The sequence below is a fragment of the Temnothorax nylanderi genome, unplaced genomic scaffold (genome assembly GCF_030848795.1).
Source record: "Temnothorax nylanderi isolate EJ_2023f unplaced genomic scaffold, tnyl_v1.0 TNYL_tig0005_pilon, whole genome shotgun sequence".
Classification (NCBI taxonomy): Eukaryota; Metazoa; Arthropoda; class Insecta; order Hymenoptera; family Formicidae; genus Temnothorax; species Temnothorax nylanderi.
Genome location: NW_027249067.1, coordinates 1,967,214 through 1,986,240, shown reverse-complemented (window position 1 = coordinate 1,986,240; position 19,027 = coordinate 1,967,214). Strand labels below are relative to the sequence as shown.

The following is a 19,027-nucleotide window of genomic DNA, read 5'->3' as shown; positions in this document are numbered from 1 at the left end:
TTCATCGTGAGAATAATATTTGCCCGGTAGAACGAAAGCTCTCGCTCGTTGTACGTTCGCCTCTCCCATACGTGCGCAATTATCGGAATTCTTCGGATAATTTTTCTCGTTCTCGCTGTCCTGTATTCGCCCGGCGTTACTCCAACATGATCGATTATTCGTATCAACGTTTTATCAAATGTTTATATAATCCACCGTTTCTGCACGCGAGAATACACATTCTGAATTTGATGAGAAGTTTCCTACGTTTTTCATTTGTTATGTGACGATGCTGGATGAGATTTGTTATCATGTGCGAAGAACCGGAAAATTATTTACTGATAATTATTGTGAAAAATTAACCATGAAATACAATTAAAAATCCATCAATCAAAAGTTATAAATTGTTAACTTGAAAGAAATCAGCTTATACCAAATTTTCTTTGTTTCGATTATCAATGCGTTTAACATGAATCAGAAAATTATATAAATATTTATTTGAAGCTATTTCTAACTTTTTTACTAGTCAAATGACGATATAAGGCAACATTACTCGTGTGATTTATTTGGCAAGCTATCGTCTAGCTGATGTAACATCACGCACGTTAATCGGCCCTCTCGCACCTGAGTCTCCGAGGCCTACGACACGCAGTTACGCTTTCAGAACGCATCTCGTGGGAGTGTTCGGTGTAATAGTCTATCGAAGAGTAATCCATTTAGCTGGTAATCAGCATCGAGAGAGCCATCGGACGCGCGCGCGTCAGGGCAAGTGCATTTGCCAGGCCCGGTATGTCGTCGTAAATACCAATTAAAGCTGTCCACGCCGTTACGGATAGATCCACTATCCGCTATCGCACGGTCCACATATGGTATCTCGGAAATCTTCGGTAAACACGGCGATGTCACTTTTACGCGAAATTTATAGATGTTATTTCGGTGTCCCGTCGGCGAAAAACACGGATAATTTTTAGTTGACGTTACGCGTCTCGCTGCATATCACGTCGTTCGAAATTTGATAGATCTTTATACACATATCTTTGTACACATAAGGTTACAAATATCCTTATAACATAAAAATATAAATATTTTTTTATCTATTCGGCTTACCAATCATATCACTAAACTAAACGGGTAAGCTAACACAAATCTAAGATACTAATATAATAACGAAATGTGTCCACATATTGTTCTTTAATTAAATCTGCAGGGCGTACCCCTCGACGGAAGAGTAAAGCGACTCCCTAAAATTTCCCTAAGCCTCTTGAACTCAGACCGAAACTGTAAAACTTGATCTCCACGCGCGACCCTTGCCAAGAAGGAAAAAAGATTTACATTCCGCCCGTATAAAATTCCCATGACGAACATGCGAGCGCCTTATCGTTTTCACGGAACCTTGTTGTCGACCATATCGATAGATACGACGCGGTAGTGGTGTCCCATGAAAAGAATGCGGGATAACAAAATGGGCGGGAGAACTGGCGACCGGAGACGAACGAAGGATAGGAAAAGAGATAGGGGAGAAAGGAATCGCAGGGCGAGATCCAGCGAAGGGAGAGACGAAGCAAAAGACGGTAGCGCTCCTTTTTATGATCCCCGTAGGAGCAGCCGTATGTAATGCTGAAGAGCGGGGGGAATTTCAGCGGGAACACGCGCTACGAGGGCTTCTGCATCGACCTGCTGAAGGAGATAGCGCACATGGTGGGCTTCACCTACAGGATCGAGCTCGTGCCGGATGGCAAGTATGGCGTTTACGATTACGAGACCGGCGAGTGGAACGGGATAGTTCGCCAGCTGATGGACAAGGTGAGTGTGTGCGGTCCGTGTGCAACGGTGCAGCGGGCTCGAATTAACGCGTAAGAGACGTATATATACCCCTGTTGGGACTAAGGGAGTTCAGCTGTCTGCTCGTGCGAACTATAACAATTGTCATAAATAATATTCAATTTTTTTAGAATTTGATCATTTTAAATCCTCCATTTTGTACCTGCATCTCCACTTATAGGAATTTTATAATTTATTGTTAACAAGCGTGCACGAAAAATTCTTGCGACCACGGGATCGGGGAACTTTCGGGATGAAAGGGCGCCGTCAGCTAACGCGTACATACACCGCGATATAATTTATATATACGGAAACTGTGTGTGCGAGCGGTCTATACTGTGCTGGAGAGGTTGCTGACTCCCAGCGCAGTGAGACAGTTTGATAAGCGGTAATAGATGCAACAAAGGGGAGTTAAGCAAATTTCAACAGAGATAGGGAGAGCAGGTATCGGCGTTTGTGAAGAGATGTAATCCCGCAGGAGATATGCGTAACGTCGCACGTACAGGCATTATCCCGAGAAATCCACAGGAACATACCGCACAAAATTTACTTACGGCTCTCCTTTTATCATATGCGAATTGCCGCACCGATTTCGAATCGGGTCAAATAACCTGCCGTTTGTATCGGTAACATCCCACGCGTGCGTTAATCATGCAAATTGATGGTTGCACACGTGGGATTACTTACGAACGGCGGGATGTGCCGCGATAGATGGGGAGACCGTGCCATTTTGCTGGTGATAGGCGCGAGCGCAAATCGCCACCGTGCACTTTGCGCTGAACGCGTATAGGCTTAGACGCGCGCTTGATGTCGCTTCCCTTTTGCAATTCAAATCACGAACAGATGCGAGACGGGGGGGGGCTCATATATACGGGCGACACCTCGCATTCCTACCAGAGGAAAGCGTGAAACTAGTCCGCGTATTGCTGCGTCGTCGCCCGTCGCTGCGTCTACATTTCAGAGTAGGTACATCGGCGCGCGCCAGGCGATTGATTAAGTGCCGCATACGCGCGCAATTCCGTTCTGCCGAATTTCAATATCCCGCTGACGTTTGTAGCAGATGCAACGGCAACGCTGTGCGCGACGCCGTGATAACAATGTCAATCGCACACACCTCGTGCCACCAGGCACCAGCAATGCAAAGATAGCACATCGTGTAAAAGAGAGCTCGATGTTACGCAGGTAAAACCTTTGGCGTCGAAGCCAGAGTTAAACGCACGTGTAGTGTGTATCATATCGTATACGTACACCCGCATTACGGTGATCACGATAGTCTAATGTATTAATTGCACCAGTAAAGAAATGTAGAATTTAGATGTTGCTTTCGTATATTTGTGATCTTGAGAGATTTTTGCCAATACTAGAACTCTCCCTCTAAACGAGATAGTGACAATTGACAATTCTCCCTCGAAAATAGGCAAATCAATCTTTATATTTTACAGATTTTCGAATTTTTTTTCGAAGGGAAATCACTAAGGAAACCGCTTCTCTCGTTTTTCGTGGCCCGCGCATTTTTTCCGCGGTACATTTCTTAAAGGCGCACTCGCGTTTTTGGAGGGGAGAACTCTAAGTAGGATGTAATGAGGCGAGTATCCCAGCAGCGATATCTACATTCCGGAGAACTACTTTCGCCATAAATCCCCGAAGTTCGGGATTGAATTCAGTGTCCGGTTGCTGCGGAACACAAGGGGCGCACTTTTATCACAATGAATAATGTACAAACCCCCTGCGTGTGTGCGTACATAACAGAAACTAAATGCACCTGTATAGAAATAATTAATTCCACACATACACTTTTATATATAATGTAAAGTGAAGTTCGCAGCTTTATCAAACGGGTAACAAGATACACAGTGAGTCGAAAATGACCTCGGTTTAATTTAACGAAATAATATTCTATGTACGAAATAACAAAGATTAAAGGAGATGCTGATTCAAAGACCGCGAGCCGCGTCGATAGCGCAGGTGGAATAGTCACGTTTTAATTTCAGGAAAATTACGGTTACGAATGGCCTAATATCACGAGAGATTCTGGAATGTATTAAACATAACACGATCAGCGATACGGTGACGAAGGTATAAACGCGCGCGTATGAGCTGGAATTCTTGGAATTATGAGGAATCGCGATATGAGAGTCCGCGAGATTTCTCATTTTCGTCGGGGCCCGCAGACCGGTGGACGTTACAAAGCGACCGGCACTATGTTATCCGGACGGCAGTATTAATTTTGTCAGATGATCATTAATAATACTCGCCTCGCCTCTCGCCGCAGTCGTCGCGAGCCCGAGAGCGCGATGGTGAAACCGAGGATGGAAAAATGACGATGAAAAAGCGCACGTAATATGCCTAGAAGCGGCATCGTATTTTAGCGACTTACGCATATAGTTAAGCAGATCAGACCTCTTCCGAGAACATCCGCAATCAAGAATGTCAAATCGATAATTAATCGGAAACCCACGTTTAATTAGCGATGTTTTAATATAATATTTCATACAATATAATATAAAAAAAAGTTCTCTCATGTTACGCTCTTTTTTTCCAGATATTCGTGTTTCAGCGAGTGATCGTGTTTCGAGAATATTATTGGAAAAGCATTTCAAATATAATTATTTTACGATAAATTTTTCTATGCATAGTACTAATTTGCAATTTAACGCAACAAGTTTTGGAGTATTCATTGATACGCGAAAATATGCAAAATACCGTTACACGAGATATTAATTTCCCTCGCGTGGATTTTCTTCAAAAGAATGACACATCGATATTTCATTTTTATCTGAGCGCAGTTGATAAATGGGATATCGTTTGTCGGGCCGCACGGGAAAAGGTAACGCGGCTCAAAAATGAATGAATGAAATGAAAAACGAAGCTCGTTCGCAATGTATCACCACCGTCATGAAAATTATTAATCGACAAAAGTGATCTTCAATATTAAATAAACAATGTACATACATATACATATAATATATCGCGGGTAAAAATATATCGGACACACACTCTCGTGTCTCCATAATCTCCATGTAAAATTGATATCGCCCCTTTTCCGGTACATTATCTCTGCTTGCAGCTTCAACTGGCTCCTCGCATTCACGTTTCCCTCGACGCGTTCGACATCGCGCCGCGTACCCTGCATTCGCTCGTACATTCATAAACGATTGACGGCAACGATGCATCGCGCGGGTCCGCAATGGCGCCATGGCTGTCATCGCGCGAGAACACGCAACAACAAATTATTGCGACCGTCATCCATGGGTCGCGCACGGGGCGGTGGCGTAAATCACGCGCGAATTAGTGACGCCGCCAGTCCGAAATATCTTTCACGGGGATGAACCGGGCATCGTTTTACGCGACGTCGATGTCGACCATTTCGGCTGTCCGTTGTACGTGAGATGTATCGCCGAGCATTCCCCATTCACGGTTTAACTATAGACGACCGTAATACGCGGTAATATATATTTATCGAGTAAAATGTGTCGAGTTTTTGGGTGAAAGCGAAATTGCAAATTATTATTTTACATTATTGGAATCAACAAAGCTCACTTTTCATTCATAATCAAATATGAAATTATTTACCGTCGGGATTCATCAAATATTATAAATTAAAATTATTAAAATACGAGATGAATATTCAGAGAATATTGTACGCTCCCTAAAAGGAATATGCTCAAATATTTGTGTTTATTTTTAATTAGAATGTACGAAAAACAAGGAGAAGTTTCGTTTAACGCTCGATTGAAGTCTATTGCGATTGATGTGACAGTTTTTTGACTTTCCGGAATAAATATGTGGGACGTAAAACATCAGATATTACGTATCATTCCGCGTATGTAAAATGTATCATTCGCGAATATGAAGAATTGGCAAAAATTGGTAAATTGTGTTTCGCACACGTTTCGCGCAATAGAATTCCCCGTGCGCGTTTGCACAGCTTACAGAAAATTTGTAACGTCGTCGTACGTAGAGACAGAGCATAGGCGGGTGCACACGTGAAGAAAAGACCGGGGGGGGGGGGGATTTCCCTATCGGGGAACGCGCATTTCCAGCCAGATATCCCGCGCTTCCCGGTGTGCAGCGCAAGCCGGAAATAAATCTCGACGGACTGTGCCGCCGCTCCACGGTGCGCCATCGCGCGCGCCCAGCGAGTGCTCTCTCGCAGACGCTGAAGAAGCAGTTAGATATCGCGGGCAAATGTACGCGCGTTGAGCTCTTTTCTTCGGGTGGCCTCATTGAATCCGGGACGGCGTTTCGCTCGTCGGCTATTGCCAAGTCAGCTATTCCATTTGCCGCGCGTGTCTAAATAATCTCGAGCACCTGCCGAGCACGGGCGACCAAGTGGACGGAGTCGAGAGTATAAGCTTCGCTTTGCTTCGCTTCGCAGCGCTGCAGAATCTGCGTCTTCGCCCATACCTGGGACGGGATAGAAATAAATTAGAATTAACGTGTTTTTTGTCTTCGTATTCGATTCTTATCATCGACGTATTCCCTTCATTATCTTATTCTCTCATTTCGCAGAAAGCTGATCTCGCTGTCGGCTCGATGACAATCAACTACGCGCGCGAGAGCGTGATCGACTTCACGAAGCCGTTCATGAATCTGGGCATCTCGATTCTCTTCAAGGTAAGCAAGAGCCCGGCGAGGCCGCGAGTTAAACGCGAAAATTTATTTACGCGTTACAAGGTAGCAATTGCATCCGCGTCCAGCTCGGACGCGGGGCATTTAAAGTTACCCTGTATAAGCCTGCCGCTTAATCTCCCGGTTCACGCGCGAAATGGCGTTAGCCTGATAGCTCATATTTTTATTTCGTCCACGTCCCGGTGCATTGTTGCCGAGGCGGATTCCAGCTTTGTTGGTCTTTCCCCTCCCTCGTCCCTCGTCCCTCGTGTATTTTTCCGCGCGGCGCATCTGTTATTCTTATTTGCTTTTTTTTGCCGTCGTATACTCCATCTGTTGTTGTTAGACCATTTTTATTTGGCAGCCAGCGAACGTGCCCACGCCCAAGAATCAACGCGCGATATCGTTGAAAAGTTTCCGTATCGTGAATAATATCTCTGTCGATATTTTTACATTTCTTGTTTCCCTGTTTGCCTTTCTCTTCAGCCGCGTGTCCGACGGTGAAAAAAAAAAGCGGAATAAAAACGCGAGGTGATTTTAACCGCGCGAGATAATTTTATCTAAGTAAATTGCCGTCAGTAATGGGAAGTAAGGACCGCTATCCATACGGCTGTAATTCGGTCTGATTTTGGCGCGCTGGCCGACCATAACTAGTTCTTATCTACTTGCCCGTGAACCGTGGACCATTGGCAATGGTCACGTTTGTATAATGCCTCCATATTTTACTAAAACAGCCAATTAATAGTTGGGTGCAAATACCACATATTATAAGAGGTTACATGCAGGTGGTATATACACTCAACTATTAATTGGCTGTTTTAGTAAAATATGTGGAGTAAGAGAGTTTACCGATTATACGCATCGCAGTAGTAACTGACCGTAATTGGCAGGCACAATCCTATCGAATATCCATCATTCTAAATGAAAACTAGATACGTATCGCTTACATTTGTTTGTACAATTACACAATATGTACAGATAATTCTTAAAATAATTATAATTTTCCCATCCTTTCCTGCAATAACAACAATAATAAAGGTATTAATTACAATAAAACTCATTGGAAATAAAATCGTTGCCTGAAATAATGTGAAATACAGTCTACATATTATATGTTATTATTACTAATTATAATTCGTTTTAAAAACGCGACAGGTGATACATACAATGCCAACCAATTATTTAGAATCTTTGGCAAATTCAGCCTTTATTAACCCATCTCGGTTACAAGATCGTGCTGCGATAGCAATATCGTGTCGCTTGACGATGCACTCACGTATACTAACGTGCACATGTATGATCTCGCTTATAACACGGTACAGCACGTGTCGCGAGATCGCGGAAGGGGGAAGCAGAGACTAATTAGAGCCGCTCGCAAGTGACGGCACGTAAACGGTTTAATAATCGGAATGTATCGGCTGACGCAACGAATTAGCGAGCCGATTAATTCGATATTTATTCGACGAGTCGTTTCTTTCAGCCGTTTTTTTTTACCTCTCCCCGTCCTCCGTCATCTCTCTCCGCTTCTCTTTTCCTATATCTCTGCCCCTATACTCTCTCTTCGCTCGATTCTACCTTATCACTCCGGGAAGCTTTAATTATTCTCGCAGCAGTGTCTCGCTGTCGGGAATTTCTCCCGACTCGCGAATTCTATTCGATCGATTCAAGCAGCAGTACCGGAATCTCCTTCCCCCCCCCCTTCCAAGTTTCGACTCCCGCTAAATAATTCGAGATGCTGGAGTTAACTTCTCTCTCTCGGCCAGCTGCACTTTATACCGTAACGAGCAGCGGTGGGATTCGCTTACTCCGAAGTTAATAATGGCATTGCGCGAGCGGGCGACGTAACGATACCGATGGAGAAGTTAATTTCTCGAGCTTTTGTAATAAAATTTTCGCGACGACGCGACGCGGCGCGGTCGACGAGATCGGCTGTATCTGGGTCGCTTCCCTTCGTTCATCTCTAATTTCTCGATTTCCCGCGGAAAACCCAGTCGGACGTTTGGACTGATGAAATTTACAGAACGACCATTTCCGATCCTCGTCACTGTTAATTTTTTTTTATTCTCTCGTTTTGTTCGCCTGTGCTCTTGATTTACTAAAGGATGAAAGTACAATTTTCTTCTGTAATACATTTATACAGATATGTATCTATGTGTATAATAGTAGTATTGCTATATACATAATCTTACTATCTCTAATCAGACTGCTATATCAATAATAAAGTTAAAGAATCAGCAATTTGTCAAACGATAAATAATAGAGGTAACATAACTTCTCCGTAAAAAATCAATAAAATTAATCGTCCTTCCTTTGCGATAATTAATAACTCGATAGACTATAATTAATGTTACTTTGACTTTTTTCCTCACGGAGGTTTCTAAAAGTGTATGCACCATTCTTCATCAATTTACCAACAGATATTCTTTAAGATAATAGGCTATGTAAAAAAATTGACTTTCCCAGATAACAAGCATGTCTAAAACTCTTTTCAAAAGTGTCGCTTTTAAGACATTACTAGTAGACATCTTAAAAATGTTTTGAAGACTTTTTGAAAAAAAAAAAACTGGAAATTATCTTTTATAAAACATTATTTGGGTTATGTATAGATATTTATATTACTGACAATGTTGATATTTATTAATTGGAATACATGTGTGACATGGCCAATTAAGATATCTTGTGGAACTGTCAAAAAGATGCCATCATGATGTTTTCAAGTCATCTTATATCTTGATATATGACGTCTTTGAGTCATTTTATCAAGATATATTAACCCCTTTTTACATAACTTATATTATAAAAAAATATTTCTTGGGAAATTGGCAAAATATAGCTTCTCAAGTTCTCCCTGGGATTCCGAAAAGAAACGCCAGGCTCCTATCCAGGAATTTATCGTGTATTTCTTTCTATGTAAACCCTTTCAGTTTTGCATATTATCACGAATAATTATAATGAAAGCAGTAATTACAATGCCAAATGCATTATGTATTTTGAGGATATATCCACAATGCCAATGCTCGAACTTCGAAATGAAATTGTTCGCCTTAGTTCCCGATGGCACAAGCCAACAGCATAATGAAGATAATTAAGCAAATCACCGTTATGCAGTCAAGCGGCAGTGACGTGGTAATCTTTCATCGCGATTCGCCGCAGGATTAATTATAGACTACGTATTACACTTGACGGAATCCTTAAAAATCTCTGCTCAAGTACTTTGTTAAGAAATCGATATTAATATCAGATACAATCGATCATGATACGCGACGACGGGATGATAAATTAATTGCTTGCAAATATAATTATAATCGAGAGCGGATCGAACGAATTACTCTTAGCCCGCAGAATAGTTTCGCTATACAATTACATTTTCATCAAAAGGCGTAAAAAAATCCTCTGGATAAGTGGACCTCTAAATTAATTAAAACGACGAAAGGCTCTCTCGCCGCGCTGACGATGATAGCTTGCCTTTCAATGCGGGCTGAATGCTCGTTTCCGTTCGAGCGGGATTTTCCTCCGGTAAATACAAGAGCGAGGAGGCGCGCGGCCTCTTTTCGCTGATTGCACCAATCGCCGTTGACCGCTGCGAGCGCGCTTTCTAATTAATGTAAGGCGATCATTTAATTGCAATTAATGTTGCAGCAGCCGGTAGCTGTTCTTATTCCCAAAGCTATATCCTTTAATCATCCCTCCACTTATCCATCGAATTCCACACACTCGCTATACGATCTATCACTACTCCAATTATCGAGTACGAAATATTCTAAATCAGTTTATTTATAATTGCTAACATTATAAATTCTTCATGTATACGAATATTACAATACTTTTACAATGATCTTGGTATTTTTTTTCGTCGTTGCCACTAACAATGATAGTACTTACAGTTAGTACCTTTTGCTACGCTGTTCTTCCATTTTCTCGGAATCAACATCTGCTATCAAGAGCAAGTTAAATTTTACATTAGCCAATTCCACTCGTGCAAAGGTGAAAAACGAAGAATTCGACGCCAGGCATTTAGTAACTACCGTCGTGAAAAAAAATCGCCGAGATCGACTAACACAGATGTACTGACAGCCCAATGGTCCAATAATCGATTTTATCTATTTTCGATCTATTGTATTCCGTAAATGTATTACATATATATTTTCACGCATTTTCCATTGTCCAAATTCGCAATATTCATGACATATAAATTTGATAAATTCGACTTGATAAATAAATATCATACCACCATCCAGTGCATTGTGAGTATCGAAAAATTTTTCTTGCATTGATAGTAATAATTAAGTGGTAAAAAATATGCTCCATAAAATATCCAGAATGATTATACAAGTATAATACTATAAAAGCAACGAAAATTGGATAATAATCTCAATGTGAAAATTATAAAGTAAATTCCGGATATTACATTAAGTAGAGTAATCGATTTCACGATATTACGTTTAATTTAATGTAAATTTAAGATAGCTCGTAGCTAATTAAGAATTGTTAAAATATCCATGAGAAATACCTTTATTATTATGCATATCGTTCCGATGCAGAATTAATTAAGCTTAATATTCATACACACATATTCCCTTTCTCTCCTTTTTATGCATGTAATAATGAGAGGTGCATTTGATCATTAAAATAAAATACCGAGTAAATAGTAAAACAAATTGAGCATAACAATTTCCAGCGATAAATTTAATTAGTTATTAATACGGCTATTTAAGTTTCAACTCAAATATATCAGTAAGTAATTCAATTCAAATATTAAATAAATTCTTGATATGTGAAAACGAAATAATGCATGTCCCGTGCGTGAATGCGTAAAAGAATAAACTTTTCTAATAGCTTAGAAAAATAGAATTTTGAGTATCGCATGGCAAACGACGAGGTGTTAAAGGCTCAAATTCCTTGCAGGTACCAACCAAACACCAGGCGCAGCTTTTTTCTTTCATGAACCCATTAGCGATCGAAATCTGGCTGTACGCTCTGGCAGCGTACGTTTTGGTGTCGGTGACGATGTTTGTCGTGTCGCGATTTAGCCCCTACGAATGGAATAATCCTCATCCGTGTCACCCCGGGCCGGAAATCGTCGAGAACCAGTTCTCCTTATCGAACAGCTTCTGGTTCACCATTGGAACCCTCATGCAACAGGGCAGCGATCTAAACCCCAAGGTTTGCGATGAATTTCCGCTGTATCTATCAAACATTGTGTATAAACGCGTATATTGCGCGAAACTGATTTTCTTATATATGTGCAGCATGTATATTATAAAGACATTATTATGTAAATCATCTTAACCCTTAAATGCCACACCTCTCAAGAATCTCGTAAATGACACATGGGGTCTAAAAGACCCCAGCATGGAAAATGTCTCCTTACTTATTGATTTTTTGATATTTAGTTATGAAAATTATTTTCAATGTTGTTCAAGGCTTAGAAAAGAGAATAAAATGCTTATATTGTTAAAATTTCAATTTCAACATAGTATAAAAAATTAAGATCGCCAACTGTTAAAATGTTGGCTCCAAAATCAAAAAAATAAAAAATAATAAATAAATAAATATGAGCTCCATATTTGGCGGGAACATTTGAAAATATATCATTCTAAAGGGTCTGGGGTCCGCTGGACCCCGGGTGGCATTTAAGGGTTAATTAGCTTCGTAAACAAGCTCATCAATACCGCTTTCATCTATATATAATATAATAGACATAATAATTCATGAATAACTATCGTAATAACGGATTCTCGTTTCAAGCGTCCATTAGAGCATCATGAACTATAGTTACATAGTTCATATCATTTTATATTAATAATCGAAACAATGCAAATGACCTAAAACTATTAACGTTATAATATGATATTACAAAAGTATATATGTACATATATGATACAACGATAATAACTATTAAATTAAATTTCTATTTTAATAACGCCCATTGCCTCTAAATCAAATTAATAATTTAAAGTGATTATCTCTTTGAAATACTTTATTATCAAATATCTTCGCGATAATGCTTCGCAATTTTCTCGGCAAGGAGCGCGAACGTTCCTATTTGAGAAATCTCTAGCTTTCATTTGCAGACTTCAGCTTTTGAATTAGTTTTCAAATACTGAGAATCTCCTATTCAACGAAAATGAAACGCGTTAATCCCTGGAACGCCTGAAAGATACAGTAAGAACGTAAAAAGGAGTATCGAAGTATTTTCAGCGTAAACGAGGAATTAACAAATTTAAAGGCGTTATTACGAGAGATTGCAGTTGTGCTATTAGATTACAAGACGGTAGTCTATATCGACAATAAAATTTTTTACTAATCAATTTTACAATACATGTATCATCGCTTGCAGTAAAATTAATACGAAGCTAACAGCGGTAAATGAAGCTAATTGTTAAACCGAATTTCGATGAAGTGATCTCTTTATCAGGCTACGAGCACGCGTATTGTGGGTGGCATATGGTGGTTCTTCACCCTGATCATCATCTCGTCGTATACCGCGAATCTAGCGGCTTTCCTTACTGTGGAAAGAATGATCACGCCGATAGAGAACGCCGAAGATCTCGCCAGTCAGACGGACATCGCGTACGGAACTCTCGATAGCGGAAGCACGATGACTTTTTTCAGGGTGACTAATATTTTTATTATCTATTCGGAATAGATGGTAGAGTAATAGTTACTAATATCTATTTACCACTAATTAATGTTATACTATTAGTACTAATATCTCTATAATGTTACCCTGTACAACCTGTAAATGTAAATCTGTCGCAAAGCTATATGATATGGATAAGATATTTTTCTCTTTCACACTATTCTATAATAAAAATATTTAAAAAGTATGCTCTTTAATGATGCGAAAGCTGTAGCTCGCTTATTGTTAGTTCATATGTAAATTCCACCTTGTATTACATTAATGCTTCTACGATTACGTGAGTTTGTATCCAATTTATGGCCTGTAAATAACCGTGTAATGATCGCGCGCGATACAGCCGCGCAATCGATATACGAAAATAATTATTTTGCAATTATTATGATAATCGCTTCCGCTCACGCGGGAATGGAATTTTAATCACGTCGCGTCTTTCGCGCCAGTTTATAGAAACTTTTCCGCTGGCAGTTAATTATGAAATAATACTTATCAATATGTGAAATTGATAATGCAAGCTATCGCCGTAAACGACGGTTATCATAATGTTGCATTATGACGCTAATAAAATCTAATTTTCTGCGCTTCTCAAATTCCGTTTCAAGGATTCAATGATCGAGACGTACAAAAAGATGTGGAGATTCATGGAGAACAAGAAGCCGTCGGTATTCGTTTCAACATATGAAGAGGGTATCCAGCGGGTTCTTCAAGGCGATTACGCCTTTCTGATGGAGTCGACCATGATCGATTACATTGTCCAGAGGGACTGCAATCTCACGCAAATTGGTGGTCTGTTGGACAACAAGGGATATGGAATCGCTACGCCCATGGGTGAGCTGTTACGCTGATCAATATTTGCTTTTATTTCCAAATTTTATTAGTTTTCACAATCCAATTTGTAATAGTTTATCGAGCAGCACTAATACTTAAAAAAAAAAACAATTTCAATATTTTGTTAAAAGTGAACAGTGTACAATTGATAAATCCAAAATTGTTTTCAATTCGATATTTGTAAATAAACATCCATTTCAACTTCCAGGTTTTTTTTTTGTTATATACGTTTAATCATATATAATTTATAATTTTTCCAAAATAAGAATAAAATTGCTGTATTTTTACTTGATAATATATTGCGCGAATAAAAAGTATAATTTTAATTTAAAATTAAAATAAATTGCGTAAATATTGCTTGCTACACATCTACTTAATAGCGCTAATTCCTGAAAAAATTTCGCAGGTTCGCCCTGGCGGGACAAGATATCTCTAGCAATTCTGGAATTGCAAGAGAAAGGCGAAATACAGATTCTGTATGACAAATGGTGGAAGAGTCCCGGGGATACTTGCATGAGGACAGAAAAGGGAAAGGAGAATAAAGCCAACGCTCTAGGCGTCGACAACATAGGTGAGAAAGGCTCTCAGAGAACTTTGAATTATACGCATCACGAGTTTCCTCCGTAATGTCATATAACACACGGAATTCCCTCTTACAGTCGCAAACATTTCCTTATCTTTGTTGGTTAATTATTCTTATGAAAAAGACTGTTAATTAAATTTTCTAAGGGGCAGGGCGCCGTTCGATTGACAGAAAATCTTAAAACAAATGTCTCTGATGTAAATCTAAATATGTACTTTTCAGTAGAATTCTATAATGAATTATATTCGAATTATGTGTACGTGTAATTTATATATTGTAAATTTTTTTAAATTTAGAATATCCATTTGTTTATTTAATTTATACGCATAGAAATATTTATTTCTCTCTTAAAATTATCTATCGATACCTTATGCGTCTGATCGAGAATCGCTGTGCCTCGTTTCTGTGTAGGAGGAGTTTTCGTGGTCTTACTGTGCGGCTTGGCATTCGCCGTGCTCATAGCGATTTTCGAATTCTGCTACAATTCCAGGAGGAATGCACCGGCAGAACGGGTGAGTGCATCGACCCTAGAAACCAGTGCTGAAATTTATTTCAACAAATCAGCACGTTCACGTTGCACGACTCTATTCGTCGACATTCAGATTCCCGATAAAGGCGACCGGCCGCGTTTAATTCTCAAGCCTTTCGTCGCTTTATGTTTGTTAATCGTTAAAACTATTAACTTTAAGAGATGTGCATGTGACTGTACGCGTAAGCATTGCATGACGTTCCCTGAACTTTGTTTCATCGCTACATCATGGATTTCGTCGTATCAGCATGAGCTCATCGTCCATTGAAGCATGCCGCTCGACTTCGCAAGCATCCCAAGCACAGTTGCGAAAAAAGGTCCGTTTTACCATCGTGAGAACTTCTTACGAATTCGTCTGCTTCAATACAAACTCGCAATCTCTATCTAAGCGTTATATTTAAATAATATGTATGCGTGTATCGCAAGGTATCGCTGATGATTCGCTATTGTTCGTTAAATAATACAAGATGCTCCGATATTAGCGGAAAGTAAAAATCTAGAATTCATTTTTTGATCATCTTTTCTACAAATGTTAAAATTTGATATTTTGATCAAAGTTAGCTTTAAGTTACGTAATTTTGTCAAAATAAAGTACACATTAACAATTAATATATCATTATTTACCTTCGCTTTTGTATCCCTTTAATAGTTTACAGTTTGAAAAGTATTCTACAAGGAAGAATGTTACTTATTCACTTCTCGCTAATTTTAGAACATTTTTCTGCATCATGATATACCTTAATCACGCGAATAATTCGTCGTTGTGGGTTGCTGATGTAGCAAAGGCCTCCGGTCCCTCCGACGCCTACCTCCGGCTCTCTTCAGGGAATTTCTCAGACTGTGCAACAACAGCAGCAACAACAATGCCAGCAGCAACATCAGCAGCAACCGAATCAACAAGAGTCGCTCTGCTCGGAAATGGCACGCGAGCTCTGCCGCGCTTTACGCTGCCGCGCGTCGTCCCGACGACGGCGTACCTGCGACAAATGTTCTACGCACGTGATCGGTTACCCGCCGGACAATCCCACTGCCACTCCCGTAAACGGGATGAGGTCCCAGGTATATAACAGCTGTCTCGTCCCTCGTTAATTATCGCGCTAGCATTAATCTACAAGCCGACGCGTATATTTTTCATGATATATTAACACGATTTAAATAAAGCTATTCGTTTTTCTAATTAATGACTCGTAAAATACAATAAAAAACAATAATATATAAAATGTAATACACTCGTAAAACACATACAAGCATCTTCTATAAATGAAAATTTACCTGAACTGCCCCTATCCAAAATATAAGGAAACATAAAGTTCTATAGTTATTCGAGAATTGCCCTGTGATTCTATCTATCGTGAAAATTCAAATTCCAATTAAGAATCCACGATCTAAGGCAATATCGAACACAATATGTTTTTTTCTTTTTAGATGAGGTTTAAGAACAATGGTAAAAAAAGGAGCCTGAGATACTCATAATCCGATCTTATATTTAAGATCGTCTTAAGTGCGATCTCAAGATGCTATACGGTCATTTCATTGAATCGAGCTTTAAAAGTAATGAAGACCAAACTTAAGAAGACCAGACTTAATCTTAAATATAAGTTCAGACTATAAATGCTGCTGTAAGAGCGTATTCAGTTCTTTAATCATATCTTCTTTAAACTGACGGTTTCTTTCATCCGAAATCAATTTTATATATCGTAATTTTGCCGAAAGAGAAATATCTCCTTCTCCGCCATATCGTTATTCAATTATATTTTATATTCACCGAGTTTTTTGTGCTCCCACGTTCATTAAACTCATAATTGCATTCAAATGTTCTTTAATTAACGTGTATCCGGTAAGCGGATTTATTTCCTGTCAGGATGGGTACGAAATTTATTATCTCTTCATTCCTTCTTGCGATTCGGTACTGCAAGATAAAGATTTTACTGAAGAGATTAAAGGATCCAATGGAATTCAATTGAATCTTAACTGTAGCGCTTTAAGCAATTAATTCTATTAGCTGCCGAAGTTACATAAACCGAGAAATCGTAAAAATTCCACAAATCGCCGATAGATAATTAATGGAGATGGAATATGCAAAAAAATTCAATCGTATTAAATAATAAAATAAAGTAACTTATAAAACGCGATATTTAAGATTTAAGGCATTAGTAAAATTACGTACAAAAAACCCGGCTTCCTATTATCTGAAATATTTCGATTTCCGTAAATTTCAAATCACAGGCATGTTATCTGTGCGTCTGCTATGATGTTACACCCACGTAATTATTACTTAATCATTATATAATTGTGACTGTGTATTACAGAGAAGCAGCCTGGCCGTACCCGTAGTCGAACTGCCTCCACACATCCACATGCATCATCACGCACCGCCGCACGACTATGACGGCAATTAGAATTATTAGCAAGACCAATACCGTTGGAAACATTGTAATCGTAATCAGGAACAAGTACAAAGCGTCTCGCGTCTCGCGAAAAGCAATTACGATCGATTTGTTGATTTCCGTCGATAGTGTCGGAGTTCACCCAATAGACATGTTTGCACAATATTGACAAAATATTCGTCGTTGGCGCGATTACGAAGAAAGATCTTAAACGTAAGTCTGTGTAAAGCAACGTGTGCGCCGCTTTTCCGCACATTTGATAAATCCGTCGAGAGATCGACGCTATATACCGAACTTAATTGATAAAACGGTACAACGGTGGTTCTAAAGTGGTTTTTCTCGTAGCCGCGAGTTTTGTACGATTAATCAATCCGCGGGACAGTGTAATCGTTCTGAGGCAAAGCGTTCGCCGCTTTATTCACCACTTTAGAAAGTATTCAAATACGTTGAGGTAACGTGATTTAATACTATCAGGATACCGGAGAAAAATCTTAAATTAAAAAGTTACGACCAGCTCGCATGCATATTAATTCTTGGAAGCCTCGCGGAAGGAAATTTTCTTCGATATGATGCGAGCAAGATCGACGTTATCAAGTACCTAAAAAAGTCGATGCTATTTCACAGCGACATTCACGATTTCAACGTAACAAATGAATGCTTTACGCAAATGGACCGTAAATTTTTTATCCCTAAAATTATATTTTTATTGAAAAATTATTATACCGAGATCTTGCACAAGCATATAAGTGCAATTTATGATATGCAAAATGAAGAGGAATATTTTTTTTCATATTCCTCTTCTCCTTTGCTCTTCTCGAAATAAGTAAAACTTATCCGGTAAAATAGCCCTGAGATCTTTTATTTTTAGCCGATAGGATTTCTTTCCATGCCGAGTCTTCAATTGTCGCGAAGCCATCATTGCGAAACAGAAGTCCATGGCATCCTTACGTCCCAATTTTAATTTAACCGACATCAGTTCGATCGAGAGAGTAATATGCAGATGCTGAATCTAAAGACAGACGATGAACAACCCTTCCGTCCTACGCCCGTAGAACCAAACCATCCAGATGTATCTACGATGGCGATCACCGATATCTCTAACGATATCTCTTCCAGCACGTTCACGCTACTCTCGCACGAAATCTAACGTTCGATCCATGCACAGAACAATGTTTAGACACGCTCTGTAAATGCGTTCTCTTTTTACGAGAGGCTGTCTATGGTGTAATTATACACGCAAAGTATTCTGTAAATATCGCCGCGAAGAAAGCAGTAGTGAGATTCGTAATGGGACTATTTTATGCAAAATGTGGCTGAGAGTGAGTAACCGTTAGCGCTAATCGAGTACAACTTTAGACGTTTGGTGTCATGTAACGTGTGCTGTAATATGCTGATAGCCGGCGAATAAATGTACGATGAGAGGACGATTATTGTCTTCTTCTTAATCCTCTTCAAATTATAATTGTTAATTTTAAGAAATAGCTGAAGGTAGCTGAAAAAAGTACTACGACGAATTTCATTTAAATCTTTGAAATTAAATTTTAGTTCAATTTAAGGTTGAACTGAACTAAGATTAAAATCAGTCAGCTAATCGATGTTGCAGGAATCGTCGATCTTCCGATGTCACTGAAGAATTAGCGCGTTTCAGT

General features: G+C 39.3%; 1 protein-coding gene across 4 annotated transcripts in view; it reads left to right on the top strand.

Moving 5' to 3' along the window:
- LOC139776278 (glutamate receptor ionotropic, kainate 2) overlaps positions 1-18,802 on the top strand; it is a 120,805-nt gene extending 102,003 nt beyond the window's left edge. For 3 of the 4 annotated variants that reach the window (XM_071712873.1, XM_071712859.1, XM_071712851.1), the window contains 9 exons: positions 1,579-1,782; positions 6,313-6,417; positions 11,317-11,574; positions 12,830-13,027; positions 13,654-13,879; positions 14,286-14,450; positions 14,874-14,974; positions 15,772-16,050; positions 17,301-18,802. In XM_071712873.1, coding sequence (XP_071568974.1) covers positions 1,579-1,782; positions 6,313-6,417; positions 11,317-11,574; positions 12,830-13,027; positions 13,654-13,879; positions 14,286-14,450; positions 14,874-14,974; positions 15,772-16,050; positions 17,301-17,390 — 1,626 coding nt within the window. In that variant the 3' untranslated portion in view covers positions 17,391-18,802. The remainder of the gene's footprint in view (positions 1-1,578; positions 1,783-6,312; positions 6,418-11,316; positions 11,575-12,829; positions 13,028-13,653; positions 13,880-14,285; positions 14,451-14,873; positions 14,975-15,771; positions 16,051-17,300) is intronic. The other variant, XM_071712865.1, reaches the window with a different exon arrangement.
- The last annotated feature ends 225 nt before the right edge of the window (positions 18,803-19,027 follow it).